Genomic DNA, 13,854 nt, shown 5'->3' with positions numbered 1-13,854 from the left:
TAGCTTTCCGGTGTATATTCCTTTCCCGGCATATATTCCTTTCCCGGCATAATATTCCCGGTTAAAAATCGCGAATCGACCTACCGCCCCCCCCCCCCCCCCAAAAAAAAAAAATTTCAAAAAAAAAAAAATGTGCCAAGCTTCCCAAAAACGCCGGTGAAGGAGGCTACATGACTGTGGGGTTTATGGGGATCGTGGCTGAAGGGTGTTATGGGGTCGTGGCTGAAGGGCCTGGCACAGCGCGGGATGGCGGGTATGTATACAGTTGCCGCCGACTGATGACAGACGAGGATTCCCGGCAGAAATCGTTAGTATTGCGGGCTTCTTCGAGTAAAACGTCTGTTGAGCGTATACGTAGTTTGATTCTTTGTTTTTGTTTGTTTGTTTGTTTGTTTGTTTCTTTTTCTTTCTTTCTTTCTTTCCCTTTCTTTCTTTCTTTCTTTCCTTCTTTCTTTCTTTTTCTTTCTTTCTCTTTTTTCCCTTACGAACTTTCTTTCTTCTTTTCTTTCTTTCTTTCTCCCTTTCTTTCTTTCTTGCCTCCCCCTCTCTTGTTTCATAGTAATTCATTCATTCATTGGCGTCTACGTCATCTGACACTCCTTATAGATGACACCTGTTGCAATCATAATCTTTGAAATATTATTCCTTTTCCCCAAATTAAAGTCGTGAAGCTTCCGCCAAGAAGTAAAAGGGAAATTCTCCCAGACGACCAACAAGTAGCTCTTCAGAAGTATGTTACGACTGTGACCCGCTAGTGGTAGCGCGGAGTCAAAGCGATTAGCGTAGGCCGGCCGATCTCTCTTCGGTAAGGTACCCCATACGCCCCCGCCCGACCACATGTAGCTACTCGTTATAATCCGGTTAGCTGAAGAGTTTTCCTTCTGATGACAAGGAAACGTGTACAGTAAGCCACAGGGCAAACTCTACCAGTAGTAAGACGTGGAGAGTACAAAGGTATAAGAACTCGTAAGCACAAATGTACCTAGCATAGGTAAGCTAGTAAACAGATTATGGGACTGTAGTGTACATTGTACGGTTGTACGTAAACAAGATTTGCGTGCGTTCGATTGGTCTATGGAAAGGATTGCTGGTCCAAAGTTTTCCTTCTTTACTGTGGAAGGGACAATAGTCACCCAGTATGGAAATGCAATCGCTCCTTCTTTTAATACGACTTAGACACGCAAGTTTTCACTTCAAATGTTTAAGGCTTGAATGAAAACTCATTACGGTGTAGCGGTAGAAACTAGAAACCATGGTTGGGAAGGTTGAGCTTTAGTAGTTCGTCCATACTGAGAGAGTGGACCTAGACTCATGCTAGTCTTTCTTCTTTTCTCAACACATTTTCAAGACACAAGTCATAAGGGTCTCATAAGAGACCATAAGGCATGTACATCACTTGCTACATGTATGCTAACTGCTGAATACATAAGTGTGACCAAGAAGGTTAACCTTGACGTTTGGTCAGCAGGCGGGAAAAAGCAGACGATAATATCTAATGCGATTTTCCCGCCTTTTTCCCCTCACAGAACCACGAAGCATTGTTTCAGTGTATTTTATAACGTGCTTTCCTATTGTGATATCTGCCCTGCCACTCACAGCCACCATACGTTACCAGCTGTGTGTTTCAAAAGAACACTAGTCCACATCTGCGTCAAATCAGACGACCTGAGGCGAGGCAAATCTCGTTCTTCCTCCCTCCCGCCGAATTCCACAGCTTCCATCTGATGGAAAAGTAATGGAGCTGTTTGTTTGGTTTTCTCGGGGTGATCTACGTGCGGAGCCCGGGACCTGACCGCAGTTGTCCATCCAAAAACGTCGGCGAGACGAGCTCCGTATGGCCGGGTGTAGTGAGAGACAGCACGGTAGCGGGGGTCTCCAAGCAGATGTTTGGTAGTTTCGGGACTCCATGGATTTCTGGGAAAAATTCAAGTAAAGATTGGCATAATAGGTTGAATGTTTTGCCAGAGATGCAAGCCTACCACACGGTTACCATTTCCAACCTCCGTTCCAATGAACTGTTCTTCAATGCACGCTCATTTCTCCTAATATGAATATCGATATATATTTTGGCCGTTATTATACCTCTATGAAAATTGAAGGTATTGTTTTTGGCGTCTGTGTGTGTGCGTGCGAGTGTGTTTCCGGGTTTTTGTGATGAGCATAACTTAAGAACTTCTGAATGAATTGTAATGATATTTGGTCTGTGACTAGAAGTTGAGAAAACGAAGGTCAATGGCGACTTTGGCCCCCCTGGTGTGTGATCTTGGTACTTAAGCAGAACGTCTGTTTCTTGTATCTTTTGCCCTAGACATGCTATGGTATTGGTTTAAGATAGCTTTTGTTGTAAGGACGACGTTATGTAGGCTTCCCCCTAGCAGTTTGTTTTGTAACTGCAGGGACATTTTTGTAAGCAGTTCTAAGTCTTTCGTGATGCGCGCTTTCTTGATGCTACCTTCCCGCTCGCTACTGAAGAAGAGATGAAGATGTACACAACTAGAAAGACGTACTAAGATGTTCCACAAATCCCACTGAGACCCACATCTGCTTCGAGGACGCGTTGGCGGGAATCTGCCCCGTTCCCACGACTTCTGCGATGTGATCGTTTTTGAGTCCCATCCTCCCTCGCCCAACTAAACACAAGTGTGACCCAAAAGTGGCCACGGGAGTAACCCTCGGCTTAAACGACATGATACCACATTTTCACATCCAGGGACCATGCAAGAAGAAGGATATCCTGTTTCGAGCAAAATTTGTTTCTTCATCTCCCCATCCTTTAACTTGAAGCTGGAAAGTTCATCCAAGTCTTTTAGAGTTTTAGCTTCTCACGCAAGACACGTTTGGCTTAGAACTCATTGACAGAGATTCGACTTTATACAGTTGAAAATTTGGGGCTGGGTCGGTCGTACTTTTTCTGTGATAGATGTTTGAACGAATATTCACTATTTTGATTATGAAATGAAAGACTGTTGTTCAGAAAAGTCCGAAATTAAAAGGGCCTCCACCAGGCCTTCCTGCATGTGGGGATACGGGTCGTAGGATTGGGCACTAACGTGAGCATGGATTCCGGTACAGGGGAGACCTGTCTCCGCGAGATTGCAGTTTTCCTGCCGCGTGGATAGAGTGGTTAGACATATGCTGAACACACGGCAATGAACTATTACAGATTGAGGACTGCTGTCTTCCGTTTGGGGCTGTTCACAAAATGTGCAGGGGGTGTAGTCGAGTAGAGCACAGGCTTCTACAATGGGTGTTCTTTTTCGACTTTCCCCCTATCTATATATAAGGGCACTTGTCACATGTCTTGATACAACCAATACGGAAATAAAATCGCTCCTTCTTTCAATACCTTAACAAGAACGTTTTGAATGAAAACTCAAATATTTGTGATAGGAAGTTCTACACCAAGGAGCTTTTATCAGGTCCTTGTCTACACAAATGCACTCTCCAAGCAGAGGTTGGTGGAAAAAATCGTTACCTTTTCCTTTCATCCGTTAGCCTGGAAAAGGTCTGACGATTTTGCCACCAACCTCTGCTTGGAGAGCAAAGAAACACGCTATTCTTTCTTTTCTCAATACCTGATTTCAAGACACAAGTCATATGTCATAACTTGCTTCGCGAGTTATGGGTAACCCTGAATACATAAGTGTGACCATGCTTAGAAGGTTAACGTTGACTTTTGGTCTGCAGACGATAATATCTAATGCGATTTTCCCGCCTTTTTTCCTCACAGAACCAGGAAGTGACGTGCCGGAAGGAGCGGTGCCCGCGACTGGACGACTGTTCCCTGGTGGTGAAGAAACGAGGCGTGTGCTGCGAACGGTGCAAAGGTGTGCAGATGATACACACATTTATTTTCCTTCTTGTAAACGGTCGTTGCCATTTGAAATGGCCAATGCTATGTCGTAGAACGATATTAGCATTCTCCTTCAACATCTTGATGTTTCGTGGCGTAGATATTTATGCTTTATGACCCGAACTGGTGCACTTTCTTTTTCCACTATTTGTCTTTTACAATTACAACTTTTCACGATGTTGTCGTATCGTAAATTTGTAATTGTAATGTTGCTTTGTATTTGTTTTTGCTCCTTTCGCAAAAAGTTAAGATACGCTCGGATATGGCATCCACCGGTCAGCGATTTAGCAAGGACCGTTTCAAGTCGCAACGGCCATATCAAATGACAGTGACCGTTTACGTAATTCCAAGAGAGGAATTAAAAAAAAGCAAATCATAATCAATACAGTATCTACATCTAATGATCTAATTTAACGTCAAACCGTTCAAAGAAGAGAAAAATTGAAGGACTTGTGATAAGAAATTTTCTTGAAGGAACACCAAGTCGACGAAAAGAAGACACATCCAAGACGATGAAGAGATGTGTGATGGACAATTTTGGTCAGATTGGTCAGTCCAGAACCTTAACCCACTGCCCCATCTCCTAACCCCAAACATCTAACACACACGCTGTGATTAACGACGTATAAAAATAAATATTAGCTCCGATCCGAACCCGACAAAAGCCGATGTTGTTTCCTGGATCCTTCCGACGCGCGTGTTAGTTTTCGTGCCGAGGCTTCAATGGCGGGAAGACATTTGGGGTGACGTAATAAACAAACGTGTGCAGCGGACCGTAACCATGGCAATGATGGATGACCCCACCCTGTTGGACAGGTCGGTTGAGGAGAACCCAGCGGTGAAGGCTGCAGACGGACCGTGGTGGTCATTAGGGGATAAATCACTTTTAACCCGTGTGCTGTCTGTGGGTGATCTATGGGCTTTTTCGGACGGCGGACGTCAAGAAACAGTACAAAATAGAAAGACGCCTAAAAAAACAGTCGGAGTCTAACCTCTGCTTGGAGAGTACTTGCGATATAAGCCTAACTCAGTAGACTTCAATTTTCAAAGTCAATTTTGGCACTTTTCTACGTAATAAGATGAAACAACTGTACTCTATGCGATACCGATGTGTTCAACAATAAATCATTACAATAACTTGCTTCAACGACGTCATGAGGAAAAATGCCACAAGAATACTTGACATTAAAAGTGTCAACTGTTTAATTGATAATCATGCCATATTCAATACGATACATATGACGTTGTGAAAACGAAAACTTTTTTGCAGTTCTTACCCTATGCGGGTACAAGACTGCATTATTTTCGTATTCTATGTTTTATGCGTTGAAAATTGCACACAAGTATTTTCTTCTTCTTTTTTTGAGTATTCGTTTAGCCATGTCACTGAAGAAGGGAAGAGCAAAATTTATTGCTGAAGCAATATTTGACAAGGCATCCGTCCGTTCTAGCGTGTTTCCTTCAAGTCGTAACCCTAAACATAGAAGTCACCCCCTGCAAAATGTCGTCCGGAAACTTGTCCGTGCGCGGGAAACTTTTCCACACGGACCACCCACATGACCGCGGCCTTGGTGTGGTAACCTCTGTCTCAACCCACAGTAGACACACTGTGAACATAAGATGCCCCCTCGTGTCCGGCTGGCGCCGGGCGGGCTATACAACCTGACGGGCCGTGTTGACAGTCTGACCGCCTGGTCAGTGCAAACCTCGCCAGGTGCTTACAGAACAGAAATGGTAGATGGTGGGAAAAAAGGACAAGTGTCTACCTAAGCGATATCGTGCGTGGGTGTGTCTCTTATGTGGTGAAAATCTATACCTTTATCGGCAGGTGTAAAGAGATATACCTTACGAAAATTCAGCAGAAAAACCCGCACGAATTCTGAAACTAGATGATGGGAAAAAGCAAAGTATCTATCGTGCGTGGGCGTGTCTCTTATGTGGTGAAAATCTATACCTTATCGGCAGGTATACAGAGATATACCTTACGAAAATTTAGCAGAAAACCCCGCACATATTCCGAAGCTAGATGGTGGGAAAAAGCAAAGTATCTATCGTGCATGGATGTGACTCTTAGGCGGTGAAAAACTACACCTTTATATCGGCAGGTATAAAGAGATATACCTTACGAAACTTCAGGTAGCAAACCCACACACACAGAAGTGGTATTCCAGAACTACATGGTGGGAAAAATGCAAAGTACCTAAGCGATATCGCGCGTGGTGTACTAGGTGGAAATCTACACCTTTATCGGCAGGTGTTAAGAGATATACCTGATGAAACCTCAGGTAGAAAAAGATCGCACAAATACAGCTCATGTAACGCAATGCGCACAGAAATGATATCCCGAAAATATAACCATAAAAACAAAACTTGAAACCTCAAAACCCAAAATCTTGAAAACCAAAGCTGAAACGTTCAACCCAAAACGTCTATTGCAATGATCTGGTATGACTGTCGTTGAAGTTTCGACAAAGTTTCTTTATGTATTCATGTATATTTCTTGCAGGTTGTACGTTTCAAGGTCAGGTATACAACAGTGGCGACAAGTGGACGTCAGATCAAGACCCTTGCGCGCAGTACGCATGTCAGGTAAGCTCAGCAACCAATCAGAAGCGTGGATATTTTTATCGTCTGCGTGGAGCCAAAAAGTCGTTCCATTTTCTCCTTTGCACCTGTTTGGGGTTCAAAAGTTGGTCCCTCCACACCTGTTTGTAGTTTTGACATGATTTATTTTTGGTAACAAACTATAAACACGTCTAGAGCGGGTCTGTTATTTTTCTGGGAGCTAATTAACGTATCGTGTTTGGGTCGGCATGTCTCCTCTACTACGGTTCACTAACACGGGTTTCCTGACTTCGGTTTCCGGAAAATAAATCATTACAAGCCATTACATACACTTAGTGGGTACTTCTATTGATTTATGCTTTCCTTCTACAATGTTCCAGACACTTGTGATGTTTCCTTGTCAAAATTGTGCCTGGAAAGCAAACCACTGCCGGAAATACTCAAATGTATTTACTTTGTTTAATCGCTTGTGGTGGAAGACCTGGCTACTTTTTAACATAACTGATTCATGAGTTAGCAACTAAAATGGACCCGAGATGAGAAGAAATAACAGAATATATGATAAGTATACATTTGAATAGTAGGATGTGATGTTTGACAGAATAAACACGAAGACAACACCGTGGGAAGTCAGAAACTGAGACGATTTTCTGTTAAAGATCACTCATCGTCTTATTGTGTGGGTGGAAAGAATTTCAGGTGTTTTATAAGAGTGACAAAAGAAAAAATCCAGCCGCATTACGCTATCTTTAGAAGAAGCCCGTTGTTACTAAGTCGTAATATTAAGTACCCAGCTACTGTATTACAACAATCATAACAAAATAGTTAGACTTATGTTACGAATTCTCTTAGAAGAGATTTGGTTTTAGCAATTAGAGTCTATGTATGAATGGAGAATTCGAAACAGTACAAAGAAATGCAGACAAATATGCAAGCAAATAAAATGCTTTTTTTGCGTTAAATGTTGCACTCTTACTTCAAAGTCTGCGGCAAGTTATCTTGGCACGTGACCCACTTCGACTGAAAAAAAAAGACCATTTCTTCACAAAATGTCTTCAGTGCTTTTAGCTCTTAGGTATAAATCATACTTTGTATTAAGTGCAACAGTAGCTCCATATGTTTTGATTATTGTACTCAATTAACATCGCAAGTCCACTTATGGATTGACATGGTATAAGTGCGTCTGTTTTTTCTCAAGTGTACGGCACGTGGTTTCTGGGTTTCGTCACTCAGCGACAGAGAGGGGGTCAAACAGTATAAATGTTCCCGTTTCACTCCACACTGTCCCTGTCCTTTCATCGAGGATATAGACAACATGATCGGACGTTAAGTCAGGTTTTGGCAACTATTTTTGTGACGTCACACTTGGCTGAGGAATTTGAAGAAGCCAGTTTCGTCCTACGCGTTTTTTCCCCAAACATTTGGGTTATTTTTTTTGGGGTACTTTTATGTTAGGCCGCAGTGACTTTATTTTATGGATGGCATCCTCTAATGGTCCCAAAACTAATTAATGTGCGAGGTCGAAAAAAAGAAGAAAAATCCAGCAAAAATTGCTGCTAAACCAAAGGACTAAACATTCAGCATACTCTGCCGGCTCGGTTTGTCTTATTTATACTTAACGTAGATAGAATTCTTAAAATATTTATTACAGAATAGTTTGCATTTTTTCCAGTAGTTATACAGCAAGTACTATTGTTTGTCCGTCAGAAATCTATATATAGATTGTATAGATGCGTAAAGAATCGCATTGCTTTGTGGGTATTTTTGCAGACGACATATCCGCTTGCGTAGCAGGTGCGGCAGGTGGTTGTGCTTGTGTCAGCATTTGACGCACATTTCCCGCCAATAACTGGCATCAATTGTGCTTACAATGCCATGTTTTCTTCACTAATGGGGTTTGGAGTACCTTGCTGACAGAAACGCGGTCATATAACGTTTTTTCTGACCAAGAAAGTCAAGAGTATGTGTACTTAGGAAAACGACGAATGACCATTTTGAGAACAGCGCAACAAAAGGTGGTGAAGGATTCTTTCTGGGGGACCGAGCCGACTAAAAGTGGGCGCGCGTGTTAGAGATTGGTTACATTCTCGTTCTAAGTACCCATTTGTAAGTGGAGCTCCTCTCCTACTTCAAGTCGAGAAAACTTACTCTCTTGCCATTTTCTAGAAGTTTCGTGTGGTCTTGAGCAAACAAACTCGCTACTTTTCCGCGTTGTCCATTCGGAAGTTGTGCACGCTTCAGTAAAAGAAAATAAAACACATTGAAAGTTATAGTATCAAAGTTGGACCTCCAAGAGAGCAGCTAAAAGAGGTAGATTATAGTTTAAGTAATCTGCAATGCATTTATGGTAGAAGGGTGTACACTTTTTCAAGATCATGTAACGCTATGGGATACAGTTATAATTGACGGATCCTTACGAAGTGACAAGGAAACAGACATTGCATGCTGTTTAGGAGCATCGGTCGCAAAAAAAGAGCGTCAAACACTGAGAAGTGGAGAAGTTAGGGTTAAGCATAAGGGAATAAAACCCGAAACCACCTGTCGTGAATGCCGCCTTATTTCCTAGTCTGAACTTACGGAGGTCAACCTCTTGTAAGTATGATAACGTTACTAGTAAGTGTAACTAAAATTTGAACTACGAAATTTTCACGTTCTTCTAATTCTTTCTCAAATCTACAAATAAATCTCATCCTTATGATTTTATGCCATAATTTTGATTTGACAATATTTACCTAGTTTACGGTGCTACAAATCAAGTAAGGTTATATTGTATATGCGTGGCTAGTTCGAATAACTCCCCCTCTTGTTACCATGACAAAGACAAACAAATGGAGTCCCCACCCCACGTCCCTCCCCATCCAGTAATGTAATTATTGTGTCGGGACTTGTCAGCGCTAGATAAGATTCCAATTTGTCCCCAGACAGAGAGATAGGGGGGGAAGATAGGAGACATTTTTGTATGTAGGCAAGGAGAGGTTCTATCCCCCGGACTGCGTATCAGACCTCCCGCGAAGACAAGAAAAGGAACGGTGGGGGTCGTTTATTTCACAATACATGTACTTACGATAAAATGTTTGAAGAGGGTATAAAGTTACACGTAGCTACACTGGTTGTGTAGCATTTAAAGTTTTCGAGAAATGTTTACTGGGTTAGTTACAATCTTGGCGAAATCTTTTTGAACAGGGATATGTTTTTTTTGTAATTTGAAGTCAGTGCAACGTTATTTTTTGCTCTGAAGCTGGGTTCATTTTCGCTTTAAACTAATTTGAACATGTTCGTACATCTGTATTATTGACAATAAATCAATTGTTTTTCAAGCGCATTTTTAGAAATTGTTCTGCTGTTCCAGTCCATAAAATGATTAAGCATAATGTTGCCAATCTATTATGATGTCGCCAAAGCATTTGAGGCCTGAACATATCTTTCAACCTTATATGCAACAATGTATAGATTACATGTATGTAATGTAATGTAAAAATCATCCAGCAGAATCGTATATAAAATCTCTTGACCATAAAAATCGACTTTATGTATTCAAAATACCAACAGGGATTCCAAGACAACATTCTAACTTTGTAGAAAAGTGTTCAGTGGCCTTTTACAGTCAAAGCTGTATACAAGTGACAACCTCTGCAAAAAGACCATCAGGCCAATGTGAATGCTTTTTTTGTTGGTCCTCAAGATATTTTCCCCATTTCTTCAATCCTGTCTATTGTGACCACCTGTCTACATAGGGCAGATTTTATTAGTCCTTTGAGAGTCTTTTTGGGCAGTCCTATACATTTTGCCCATACCCTTGTTTCCTAAGTAAAGGTTATGAAGTATGTGTACACACTTACAGTAAGGAGGACTGGCGCCGGAACTTAACTACTTTTATGTGGAGAGTTCTGTTATGTAAACTTTGTACCGCCATTTTTATGACGCAGACAAATTTTAAGTGTTATACGTTGACTGAAACGCTGCCGTCAAAAGAAAAATGTCCAAAAAAAGAAATATTGAATGAATTGGGTTAGAAAGAGATTCTGAATTGAAAGTTAAAGCAAAATCATTGACATTTAAGTTAAATTCTGTATAGTCATAATATAATATGTTTATGACAGCTAATTGAACTCACTCTTGGGTCAAGCAGCCAGAGAAATGTCATACAGAAGTTCTGCTCTCCTACAATGTGACAGAAAACCTTGTCAAAAGTCCTTCAACAAAAAATTTAACAGAATATTAATATGTTTATTTGCAAACTCAAACCAAAGTGGAAGGGCAACATGTAAATTTGTTCATGCACCTGTTTTGCCCTCCCTTTTACATTGTGATGAATTCCAATAAATGAAATAAATATTGCATACCATAACATAAAAAGGTAACAAATGTCTTGTCTATGAAACTATCTGATGGCTTTCTATGTACATTGTTGAGGGTTTAGAATAGATACCTGGAGTTTTGATGACTGTTTTGTTGATGTTTTCAGGAGGGAGTAGTGACCGTATCCCAGGTGCAATGCTACACACCCTGCAGTAACCCAGTCACAGTGCCTGGACAGTGTTGTCCTGTATGCAAAGGTAGGTTGGACTCCAAATAACAAAGGTATGGTAAGTCTGCTTTGTATACTGGATAATGAAGTACTGATGACATGTTTCAGGACAATATTGCATAGACGGTTGACTGACCTTAGGCATATCACACATGATATGTTCTGTGTACAAAGTATCAAAAATAAGAACCTGAGTTCATCAAAGAACATATTTAGCATAATTTCTATTGATTGTCAAACATTGTAATACTGGCACATGTACTTATTTCAATAAACCAATACTGGTAGATGTGTATCATTATGCCTTGACTATTTAAAAAAATGTTAAAATTGTCTTCAAATTAAAAGATTCTTAAGAAACTTGGCATTGAGTTCACATGCAATATCATGTCATTTTACAATAGTCTGGTAAAAGTTTCCAATTGACTGAGTGTTGAATCAACAGTAACCAAGGAACCTGATGAAAGCTCCTTGCAGGTGACTGTGTGCAGTTGCATATAGGTTAGAAAATTAAATATCCCTTATGGAATCAGCAAAATTTGTAAAGAAACCAATGAGCTGTTTGCCACTGTCTGCATTGTATTGTTAGTTAGCAAACTAATATCTGTTACAGAATAGTCAAAATTTGTGGTTGAGGTATCTTGTAAAGAAACCAATGAACAGTGTTGCTGTTGCAATTGTCATCAATGTATCAAACTAATATCTGTTACAGAATAGTCAAAATTTGTGGTTGAGGTATCTTGTAAAGAAACCACTAACAGAGCACTTCCAGGTAATAGAATTGACAGGTACTTGAACTGAAAGGAACTTGAGGGCTTCATTCTATTTGTGAAGTGTTATATCATACATTATCCTCTGCGTGTAAAGTGTCAAAAATATTTTAAAGTAACTTTTGATACAGTAACTAGGGTCACCAAATAGCCTAAATTGTGAAAAAAATATACTAGAAAATACCTGAATGATATCTTTCGGGAGTTATCACCAAATAATTAGCAGCCATTATTACCTTGCTTATCGACAAAATTAGAGCAAATTATCACTTACACTCCACAATTCGTAATGCAAGATTTATATCTCACTAACATTAGAGTGTAATGTAGCAGATAATTATAGTTCAGAGTTAGCCCCAGGCAGAAAGCACATTCTTTTCGTTGTAAGAGAAATGTCGCAAATCACAGTATCTTTTAGAAGCATTCTTAATGTTTTACAGTTAAGAAGTGTCGTGTGTTGAGTGCTAAGTTTGAAATTCATTAATATTGCTCATTGTACGTTGTATTACTAATGACTTCCGAATTCTTGTATTACTCTTCTAACACTCAAAAAGCCCTAAAAACTAAATATTGATAACAAAACAATCATCAAGTTCTTTTAAGCATTTACTTACCAATGTACACTGAAAAAACATATTGGAGTCTTCAATGGCAGAGAATCTTAAATGGTAGTCAAGGAATGATATCATGAAAAAAAGACTGGCAAAGATAAGATGATTTACGGTATTGTGGCACCACAAATGAGAGGTCAGACAGTGCAAAAAGGGGGTCTGTTCCCTGTCAAACCGTAATTGGTACGTTGGAGATACGATCGTTTTCACGCTACTAACAAGAAGTGTGTAATTATTTGGGTATGGTCGGCGCATCATCACTTTGATACTGCAAAAGACAGAATTCATATACCATATATCTATGATTTTTCTCATTGTCAATGTTTAATAGAGATTAGAGAGGCAGAATTTTCTAATAATATTCTATGAACAAAATACGTGTTTCATGTTTATAAACGTAAGAAAAAAGTTCATTTTGACTTTGATTATATCATGCCTGAAAACCACACCAAACTTGAATTATACATGTATTCACCTTGAGTATTCACGTGTATTTTAGTAATACACGCTAACACTTTTAAAGAATTTATTGCCAGATTGACTAAGAAGAAAATATTTATTATTTTAAAAGTGTGTGTAAAAATAAGTCATAATAAGTTTATAGTGTTGATCACATTAAATAAAGCCAGAATCAAATTTTGGAAGAAAAAAGCTGCTGCTGCTGATGAGAAAAAAGCAAAAATAATATGTAACAGAAGTAGACTCTGAAATGGACTTGTCTTCAGAAGTTGGTTGGATCTTTTCAAAGACATAAATTATTTTTCGTTATTTTCATTTGTGTCGGCTACATCAGACACACATACATCACATTCCACCTTTCACATGTTCTTTTGTTATATAACTTTTGTAATTATCCAACGTATAATGACAACTTAAACACAATGAGAATGACAAATATATTTTACAAAATGTCACAGAATAAGTTTACACCTAAATTGAATGTGCGAAATTTAACAAATCTATAGGTGGTGTTTGGAGAGAGTGTTTATATCTGAAACAACAATATTTATCCTCTGACCACGCCTGGGCTATTGAAACAAACGGATAGCCGGTTTGGAAGCCATGACACATGTTTCCTGAGACTACAGGTTGCTAACACATGTCCTCTGTAATGTAATAACGCATAAGAAAATTCATGCTTGGGAGAGCTTGGGTGTAGGATCTTAAAATTAAAAAAAAAGAGATTTATCTAAACAAATTTGAAAAGTGCTTAAGTTGGGTGCTTAAGTTACTAATAGGTATTTATTTTATTGTGATGTCAGATGCTTCGGCGGCGTTCGGCCCTTTATCAACTTGACCCATAGCCGAGTTACTTATTTCCATGCAGGTTGTCTGTTAGAGGGCAGGGCGTATCCAGATGGACAGACCTTCACTTCCCAGAGGGACAGCTGCCTCACCTGTATATGTCGGGTCAGTTTTCCTTAGACTGGGCAATCATGTAGATTGAGCATGTATGATGACTTTCCAATAGTCTAACATAGAAAACAACACTGGCAGCTATTGCATAGTGCTAGTATCTTATACAAG

General features: G+C 39.8%; 1 protein-coding gene across 1 annotated transcript in view; it reads left to right on the top strand.

The window, feature by feature from the left end:
• The window catches only part of LOC118405947 (BMP-binding endothelial regulator protein-like), a 35,066-nt gene that overhangs the window by 13,837 nt on the left and 7,375 nt on the right, over positions 1-13,854 (top strand). Inside the window, exons 3-6 of the mRNA XM_035805800.1 lie at positions 3,731-3,827; positions 6,360-6,442; positions 10,884-10,974; positions 13,655-13,749. Of these exons, the coding sequence (XP_035661693.1) occupies positions 3,731-3,827; positions 6,360-6,442; positions 10,884-10,974; positions 13,655-13,749 (366 nt within the window). The remainder of the gene's footprint in view (positions 1-3,730; positions 3,828-6,359; positions 6,443-10,883; positions 10,975-13,654; positions 13,750-13,854) is intronic.

The sequence above is a fragment of the Branchiostoma floridae genome, chromosome 18, assembly GCF_000003815.2.
Source record: "Branchiostoma floridae strain S238N-H82 chromosome 18, Bfl_VNyyK, whole genome shotgun sequence".
Taxonomy (NCBI): Eukaryota; Metazoa; Chordata; class Leptocardii; order Amphioxiformes; family Branchiostomatidae; genus Branchiostoma; species Branchiostoma floridae.
The sequence above is the reverse complement of the archived record's forward strand: the minus strand, read 5'-3'. Positions and strand labels throughout refer to the sequence as shown.